The sequence below is a fragment of the Periophthalmus magnuspinnatus genome, chromosome 20 (genome assembly GCF_009829125.3).
Source record: "Periophthalmus magnuspinnatus isolate fPerMag1 chromosome 20, fPerMag1.2.pri, whole genome shotgun sequence".
In the NCBI taxonomy this organism is placed as follows: domain Eukaryota; kingdom Metazoa; phylum Chordata; class Actinopteri; order Gobiiformes; family Gobiidae; genus Periophthalmus; species Periophthalmus magnuspinnatus.
In genome coordinates this window covers 23,638,972-23,648,896 of record NC_047145.1, presented here as the reverse complement: position 1 = coordinate 23,648,896, position 9,925 = coordinate 23,638,972, and the positions used below count along the sequence as shown (strand labels likewise).

General features: G+C 42.1%; 1 protein-coding gene across 1 annotated transcript; it reads left to right on the top strand.

The window, feature by feature from the left end:
* Positions 1-5,441: 5,441 nt before the first annotated feature.
* On the top strand, positions 5,442-8,036 carry LOC129457239 (zinc finger protein 135-like). The gene is made up of 3 exons (XM_055230178.1): positions 5,442-5,644; positions 6,104-6,224; positions 6,469-8,036. The coding sequence occupies exons 1-3, from the start codon at positions 5,536-5,538 to the stop codon at positions 7,670-7,672; spliced, it is 1,434 nt and encodes a 477-aa protein (XP_055086153.1). The 5' UTR covers positions 5,442-5,535; the 3' UTR covers positions 7,673-8,036.
* Positions 8,037-9,925: the final 1,889 nt, after the last annotated feature.

Sequence of the window (9,925 nt, the reverse complement as noted above, 5' to 3'; positions counted from 1 at the left end):
AACTGTATTGTTTTCTGTATAGGCTTTAGTCATGTGACCCTTGTCTACTTTCTGATTGGCTGTGAGCTGTACTTCATAATAAACCATTAGCACATGTGCAGTGTTGTTCCTTCAGTTCATTGGGTTTTCACAAAGACATTTTTCCTCATTGAACCTAAAATGGTTTAATCACAGACCTGGTTCAGTTTGAGACAGGGTTTAGTCTTGGTTAGTTTTCATGCAGTCTTCACACTGCTGTACTCTGGGGTTCACTTTAGGACCATAGCTTAATCAGTCTTATTGTGACTGCAGTATCATGGTTTGGGTCTAGGCAGTAAGGGGTTGGAGTGGTGGTGGTGGCATTTGTGTATGCAGCATGTGGAGGTTCGGTGAGTACTTTTATCATCCTGGGTTTTAGTGACTGCAGTATCTCTGTGTGGAGCACTGTGGGTTTGTAGAGTACTTTTATTTAGTGACTGCAGTATGTGTGTATGCAGAAAGAAGGGTTTGGGGCTGGGCGGGCCCAGCCTATAAGCGGACTAAGCAGTCACTTAGGGCCCCGAAGACACAAGAGGGCCCCCAATCTGGCAACTCCCCATAATATACATTGCATGTAGTACAGGCAGGGCAGCCCTATCCTTTAGTGGGCCCCAAGCAGAATTTCCCTTGGGGGTCCTCACCACATCAGCAACACCAACTGAGCTTAACTATTGATGGCACAAATCCCGCGTTGCATCTTAATACTGCGCGTACTCTACAGATGTATACTGTATACTGAACTGAGCTACCACTGCTCCAAGTAGTGGATCATTCATCAGTTATTCTTACATTTGTCCAAACAACTGTTCCAACAGTGCAGAGGCTTTAAAAACAAACGGAACGAAAGGTCGTATATTATCCAAAATTGACTCTTGTGAGCTTTAAGTCGTGTTATAATGTAACCTCATCAGAAACATACCGAGAGTTACATCTTGTTACATTCACACATTTGAGTACTCTACATCTATGTCTACATCTCCAAAGCTCAAAATGCTCTGTTCCACCTTGTGATGTCATGAAGCTACCTTTTATCTTGTGTTCAGTAGAAATTGGCAATTCTGGGGCTGAAATCATCCAAATGATTCTAATGAAGGTGTTTGGAGTTTAAAAACAGTGGAGCACTTCCTGTATTACCACATGACATCACAAGGTGGAATAGAGTGTTTTCTGTTTCACAGAAGAACTCAGTCTAAATCTGCAGGGTTTGTGTGTTAAACATGTGAATGAAACAAAACACAACTCCAGGTCTGTTTGTGATGAGTAAACAACATTATAACAGATCTGAATCTAGTGTCATATGGGGCCTTTAACACTAGGCCTAATTCAAATCATATGGTTACAAACACGACATTTAACTGTTATTAACAACAGCATTCAAAATACTGACCAGTCACTTGAACATTTGAAGGATGCTTCTTGCCAGAGCAGCTTGAGCTGAGATAAAGGCAGGTCTGAGCTGGAACATGGGCTGGAGGAGAGTGTGTGATATCTGCAAACACAAACCAAGCAGTCAGGATCTCTCCATGTGTCACCTAAGAACTTATATCACATAGTATATGTGATATGTGAGGCAGCATTTTTCACAGAGCAAAACCCAACTGGAAAATTCAGACGTAATGGCCCATCACAGAGCGTGAACCAGCGGCAGCAGCTACAGCAAGGCACCAATCCAATCGACAAATATGTCAGGTGAACGAGATACACCATTTGTCAGAGCACGTGGCATTGGGCATAAGACTGTCCCCATCGGAGGAACGAAGTTAAGTTGACTCAAGATGAAAATGTGGAAGAGTGTAACACCACCCTGTTTACTAAAGAAGCTGTGACTGACTCAGATCTTCCTAATGGAGTCTTCGGGCTCTCTCATCATTGACACAGCTTGTACACGTACTGTGTGTGATCAGACGTGGCTGGACAGTTACGTGAAGGATCTTACCAGAAGACAAATTAACAAACTGTTAAAACGGAATCTCCCAGCTGCCGACCATTTAGATTTGGAGATGGTCAAGTTGTGTACTCCAACAGAAAAGTGAAACTCCCAGCCAAAATAGGTCAAAAAAAGTGCCACATTGAAACTGAAGTAGTCCCTGCTGATATTCCTCTCTTATTGAGCAAAATGTCTCTGAAGAGAACAGGAACTGTCATGGAGAATGACAGTTATCATGTTCAAGCAGCCTGTGCCTCTAGAGCTCACTAGTTCAGACCACTACTGTGTGGACATTAGAGATGTAAATGCAGAAGTGAGCTGTAATGACGCTGATGTCCTGGTTGTTATTGCAGACATGTCCATAAAAGAAAAGCATAAAGTTCTTCTGAAACTTCACAAACAGTTTGGCCACGCCTCTGCAGAGAGGCTGCAGAAGCTCATACACAGCTCTGGAAATACTGATCAAGACCTGTCCTGTCATACTGCAAGAAATCATTTGTGACTGTGAAATATGTCAAAGATACAGCAGAACCAAACTCAAGCCTGCTGTCGGTTTGCCTTTAGCCTCAGCGTACAATGAGACAGTGGCAATGGATTTACATGAGTTGGAACCTGGGGCATGGTACCTTCACATCATCGACCACTTCACACACTTCAGCACTAGAAACATCGTGAGGATGGTCGGAGATTGTTAACTCTTTCATTCACTCGTGGATAAGCGTCCATGGAGCACCAAAAAGGATCTACACTGACAATGATGGAGAGTTCAACTATGAGGAGATATGAGACATGGCAGAAAACTTCAACATTGAGACAAAGACTACAGCAGGATACAATCCCTGGAGCAATGGTTTGTTGGAGAGACACAACATGACACTGACAGAGCTCCTCAAGAAGGTGAAAAGCGAAAATTGGTGTGGGTGGCAAATTGCCTTAGACTGAGCCCTTATGGCTAAGAACAGTATGATCAGTGTGCATGGTTACAGCCCACACCAGCTAGTATTTGGTCAAAACTCTAATCTTCCTTATGTTTTGGTTGAGTAGCTACCTGCTCTAGAGGGCACAACTATGAGCACCAGAGTAGGGCAGCACATAGTGGCACTACATGCCTCCAGGAGAGCTTTCACAGAGATGCTCAAAAAGAATAAGGAGGGCACTACGCAAACAGCTTAGGCCTACAGATGACAAGTATGAGACAGGAGACAGAGTGTACTATAAACGAGCAGACAGTACAGAGTGGAAAGGTCCAGGTGTAGTTATTGGTCAGGACGGGTCTGTGGTGTTTATCAGACATGTGGGAATCCTTGTACATGTACATCAGTCCAGGGTGAGTAAAGTGAATGCACAAGATGAGGAGAAACAGATAATGCACAATACTCCTGAAAACAGCTCAGAAAATAAAACCACAGTGACAGTTGATGTGCCAGAAAGTTCAGATGATGAACAAAGAGGAGAAGAAGAACAAATCAATGACAACAGTGAAAGTGAAGTGACAGAAAACCACAGACAAATTGATGTGACACCTCCTGAAACAGACAGTCATGTAACTTCTGATTGAAAACTAAAAACAGGGCAGAAGGTCACATTTACTAACAGAGAGGACGGTGTTCAGTACACTGCCAGAGTGTTTAGCAGAGCAGGGAAAGCCAAAGGGCAGTACAAAGATTGGTACAATGTGCAATATCTTGAGCCAGATGGTAGTGAGGGACAAAAGCAAGCATTAGACATGTGATGTGTTGATAACCTAGACAATGAGTCTGAACATGTAGACACTGATGTTCTTATTGCTAAAGATATTTCTTTTGAACGTGCTAAGCTGTAAGAAATGTTTTTGAGGAAGTCACAGATAGGGGTCAAAAACATGTATCTACTAGATGGGTCTGTACACTCAAGGCACGGCTTGCAGAAAGAGGTTTTGAAGAGTTAAACATTCAGAGTTTACAGATAGACTCTCCCACGTGTGCACTGTGAGTTGCTTAGATTGCTTTTAGCTGTTGCCAGTCAAAACAAGGGGAAGCTTCACTCTATGGACATTAAATCTGCCTTTTTGCAGGGTATGGAACTCTTGAGAGACATTTACATTCGACCCCCACCTGAAGTGGGTGTGGACAGTGTACTGTGGAAGCTAAAAAAAAATGTGCGCATGGAGTTGCAGATGCCTCCCTCTACTGGTACAACAAGGTTAAAGAAGGAAGAAGTAACTGATGCTGAACACTGATGGTAAAATGTCTCAGGTTGACCCTGCAGTGTTCTATTTCTTAATAAAACGAACGTTGCTTATCTATATTATTATTATTAGACACTAAACGCGACTCCGAGTTAAATATCTGGCATAGCAGCTTATGTCTTCTTCCAGCTCATGAGGGCGAAGGTCATTTGCAAAGAAACAACAGGAATTTTACACGTTTGTGTGGCTCCTGTAGCATCACCATCTCCTCCACTGAAAATGCATCGTATGTTTTCCACCTGTGATAAGAGACTGGCTCCTGAAGACCACAGTGTTTATTCTTCCTAGTGGTTTGAACATAACGTTACAATAAAACCAGTTTGAAATAACAAATACCTCGGAAATCCACCTGAGACCAACAAGCAGCCTTCCACATGTGAACAAATGATTAGCCTGGTGAGCTACAAGCTACAGCTAACTCACCTTTAGCATTTAAAGGTGGAAGATAACAACATAAAAACACAAAAGGGGCAATTATCACCTCCGCAATGAATCCACAAAGTCACAAGTGACTTGGTGCAGACAGACACACAAACAACACAAAGACAAACAGCGTTATTCAAAGCTAAAGCTAAAGTCAAACCACAACGTCACATCAACTTATACAATATTATGTATCATTATTTAAGTGCAGTTTTGACTTACTGCATCAACTGGACACACAGAAGGAAATGACCTCTATTAAATGGAGCCTTTCAGCAAATCCTTCACTAAAGTGGTGCAGGTTTGAGAAACATTCCTCAACTGGTGCCACAAAAAGTGTCCTGGGCTCGTTTCTAAGCACATTTCCCCAAAATAAACCTTATCCAAGTGTTTGGCAGAGGTTCTGTGACTGGAGGCTGCTGTAGAGACATGTTGGTTAATACAACCAACAATCAAACACCTACATTTATAAATCAGCATTTTCTTCACTATGTTGGGCTTGAAAAATCAGCGACAACAGATAAAAAAAATGTAACAGATGGAGAAAATGAAAACAGCGGATCTAAACCAGAACTGAAAGGTTCTAAAAAGATAAAAAGAAATGTTTGCAGCTGCTAAATAGTTTAAAATATCACTGCTTTTTGTTGTTTATGTGTTTACATTTATTTCTTTTTTTTTTAATCAACCAGATCGACCCCACAATATAGTACAATAATGGACGTGGTTTTGTCTATATCAATAATAATTTGACTATTTCCAGTTGCAGACGTGATCTAAACGTCCCTCTACTGCAGTACCACGGGCGACCAGTGTGCGGCAGCAACACGCCACGCGGCCACAGCGAGTAGCGCCGAAGGAGCGAGTTTTTACCAAGACAACCAGCTAGGAGGGAAAAGAGAGAGAAAACTGAAGAAAGTGACAAAACCAAACGGTTTGTAAAATGTCCACAGGCCAAAATCTGAGAGCTTTGGTGGAGGAGCGTCTGACTGCGGCTGCTGAAGACAAATGTGACTCGACTCTGAGCCCGAGAGTCGTTCTGTCCAGAGCCGGTAAGTCTAATGTGTCCAAGCCACATGTTAAAGCGTCTCTGTGACATGAGGAGAAAAAGCAAATGATAGAAACATCACGCCGTGTCTATATGAACAGAACTTGTAGAACGTTAGAGCTCGGGAAGTTAAAAACAACACAAATGTGCCGTACGTCCATAGACACGCATTAGCAACAACAATACAAGTATAAAAGAGCCGTGTAACAGCCCGATAAGCTGCTGCTAAACACAACCATCACATTATAGTATGTGAACACTTTTGAATGAACGCTAAGGTTTGTATTTAGCATCTTCAAACCTCCATTGGTTTAACATTAGGGGAACTGAATATTCTGTGTGACGACACAATCCTGATCTCAAAACGTTTGGATTTGGACTAAATGGACAACTTCACTGACAAACAATATGTATGTTTGTGTTTGTGTAATCGTCATCTTTGTTTGCCCATTGTCTCCTGCAGGTGTCCACATGTCCCCTCTGAGTCCTGGTCTCACTCTGAAAGAGGAAATCCCAGAGACTCCACAGATTAAAGAGGAACCAGAAGAAGAGCACATCAAACAGGAGGAAGAGGAGCTGCACATGTGAGTCCCATCACTTTCAACACGATTTATTATAAAATATGATCAGATTAGAAATACATCTGAATTCAGGGACATTTAAGAATAGCCAGAAGTATAAAGTGCTAATTGAATCCCATGTACAGGGTTAGCAGGTTTTATACATAAGAATACTTTATGTAGACACAGAGACTGATTTGTCCTCAGAGGACAATTGTTCTAAACTTTTTGTTTTTGATTTATGTAGATTTTATTTTATTTTCTTCAGGTCTGTCCCTGAGTCCAATGATGGCTGTGTGAAGACAGAAGAGTCCTCACTGCCTCAACGAAAAGAAACTGATCACAGAGAGGACACAGAGGGAGAGGACATCAGCTCACAGACACATGTCCACAGAGAGGACACACAGGTAGAGGACATCAGCACAGAGACACGTGTCCACCCCGAGACAGAGGGAGATACGGAGCACTTTTCTGACACTGACAGTGATGAAGACTGGTGTGCTCCAATCAGCTATTCAGCTGCACAGATGGAGACAGAGGCAGATGGAGACCACTACAACCAAGTCCAGATGAGAGCCAAAAGCACCACTGCACCAAACTCAGGTCTATCCCCCAAATACAAGTCTGCACCAGAGACCAGAGACACTGTGGACAATGGGGACGTGTCAGGAACAGCTGAAGGAGTTGCGGAGAAGAAACACCAATGCTCTGTTTGTAAAAAGAGATTTGGCTTAAAAAATAATTTAAAAAGACATTTTAGAGTTCACAGAAGAGAGAAACCTTACAGCTGCTCTGTCTGTGAGAAAACATTTACTCAAAAGAGTACACTCACAGATCACATGAGAACACACACAGGAGACAAACCTTACAGCTGTTCTGTCTGTGAGAAAGCATTTACTAAAAAGGGCACTCTCACAGACCACACGAGAACACACACAGGAGACAAACCTTACAGCTGTTCTATCTGTGAGAAAGCATTTACTCAAAAGAGTACTCTCACAAAACACATGAAAACACACACAGGAGACAAACCTTACAGCTGTTCTATCTGTGAGAAAGCATTTACTGTAAAGAATCATTTAAAAGACCACATGAGAACACACACCGGAGACAAACCTTACAGCTGTTCTGTCTGTGAGAAAGCATTTACTCAAAAGAGTACCCTCACAGACCACATGAGAACACACACAAGAGACAAACCTTACAGTTGTTCTGTCTGTGAGAAAGCATTTACTCTAAAGAGTACTCTCACCAGCCATATGAGAACACACACAGGAGACAAACCTTACAGCTGCTCTGTCTGTGAGAAAGCATTTACTAAAAAGAGTCATCTTACAGGCCACATGAGAACACACACGGGAGACAGGCCTTACAGCTGCTCTGTCTGTGAGAAAGCATTTACTAAAACGAGTCATCTCACAAAACACATCAGAATACACAAGAGACAAACCTTACAGGTGTCCCATCTGTGAGAAAGCATTTACTCTAAAGCAGGGGTCACAAACCTTTTTGAACCTGAGATCTACTTCCTACTTCTACTTCTATAGAGTACTCTCACTGACCACATGAGAACACACACAGGAGACAAACCTTACAGCTATTCTGTCTGTGAGAAACGATTTATCCAGAGCAGCGTTCTGATAAAACATATGAGAAGTCACACAGGAGAGAAGTAAGTTCAACAGAGCATGACACAAGGTTTTGGGCTCTGTTTGTGTTATAACAAAAGCCTGTTGTTTAAAATGAAGATGAGATTGTGTTATTGTTATAGTTATTACGTTATAGTACAATGTACTGTTAAGATAAAAAAAAAAAATTTGTGCTTAATATCTGTGTAATGACACTTTAAACTAAAGCAACTTAGTAATATTGTTATGTTTGTGGAGCCATGGTTGACCAGCAACTACATTTATGTATACTCTCTCACATGCCACACACTCAAAAACGTGCATGAAACTTTCCCCCTCTCTTAAAGTGAGGGGGAAATTGGGGTCCGGTGGGACCCCAAGGTGCTCCCAGGCCAGCTGAGAGACATAGTGCCTCCAGAGCAGAGGTGGGCAAACTTTTTGGGCAGTCTGTACATTGGCTGCCAGCCTCTGAGCCGTAGCCGCCCGTTTCTTCGTTGACTGCTTGCTAGTGTGGTTGGCGTGCTTCGTAGCAAAGTGACGGCTGACACTGTACTCTTTGAAAACTGTAAATTTCTTAGCATATTAGGCATACAGCCTTTGATCGGACTTCAGTGAAAAAATATTTTGTTGTCCACTCCGTATTAAACACTCAGCGCTCACTATCCACTATTCTTTTCTTTGATAAGCTATTTTTTGCTGAAGGGCTGATAAGAGAATAAAAGAGTAACACACGCAAACAAGGTTGATGTAGCTGAAGTGCGGCGTCTTTTTGGAAACGTTGGCATTACAGGGGAAAGGTAAACTGAACAAGGTTTACACTTACCTATTTTAATACAATTCGGTCACGTTCGGCCGGATTAATAAGCCCAAAGGGCCGTGTGTGGCCCCCGGGCCGTAGTTTGCCCAGCCCTGCTCCAGAGTGTCCTGGGTCTTCCCCGATGGGACATGCTCAGAACACCTCTCCAAGGAGGCGTCCAGGAGGTATCCTGAACAGATGCCACCTCAGCTCCTCTCGATGTGGAAGATCTACTCTGAGCTCCTCCCGTGTGACCGAGTTCTTCAGCCCGTCTCTAAGGACAAATGACACGCTGGAAGTTTTCATCTAGTCACACGTGGACAGAGGTGTAGAGCATCCAGAACATGTAAGTAAAAGTAACATTACTGCAAAATAATATTACTCAAGTAGAAGTACAAAGTAATAGTAAGAGTAGAAAAGTATTTGAGAAAACGACTACTCAAGTAAAAGTAACTGACAAAACATTAAATAAAGTACAAAATCTGGTATTTCAATGGACAGACACAAAAAAGACAAACTAAATCATATCTGAAGGAGCTGCAAGAAACTGTTGTGAAACTTCTAATAGTAAAACCTTTAAAAATATAAAATCAACAGAGAAGTTGTCTTGAATCAAAGAGTCTGGTTTATTGAATCGATTGTGCACAAGTGTCAAAGAGCTGTTGTCTCTAATAGTGTCGTCTCGCCCTCAGCTACAAATGAACATACAGTGAATTTATACCATCAGAACAAAAGTACCACTTTAGTTTAGTCCAAGTGACTCGAGGCCACTGGATGCAACAAACGACATAAACCCGTGCAAAACAAGAGATGGTGTTACAAAGGTTGGGTGAAAGAGATCCATAAGAATACAAGTAAAGATTTAGGGTAAACAAGGCCATAACAATCCCCCTCTTGATAATAATAAATCACATTTATTTTTAATCAATTCAAATCCTAAAAATGAACGATGAGAGGTCAGTCAGTTTCGATTACCACTAATCATCAATCAATCTCTATTTTATGCACATTGTGACTGATTTAACAAAATCACTACCTTTAGCCTTTAGCCTCCCGGTTGAGATCTAGTAACTTGAACCTCTCACAGAAGAAGTGTCATTTCCTCAGGAGATTGAAATTCCTTGCACATGTTGTAAGCTCCAGTGGTGTTTCTGTAGATCAGGAGAAGGTATGCACCATCTCTAGGTTTTAAAAAGAGGACCTGATGGGACCTGATAGCTGCGATCCATCCCAGCAAAAGTGAGATCTTTCCTTGGAATGGTCTTGTTTTATCAACACTTCATCCCAACATGCTCCCGTAG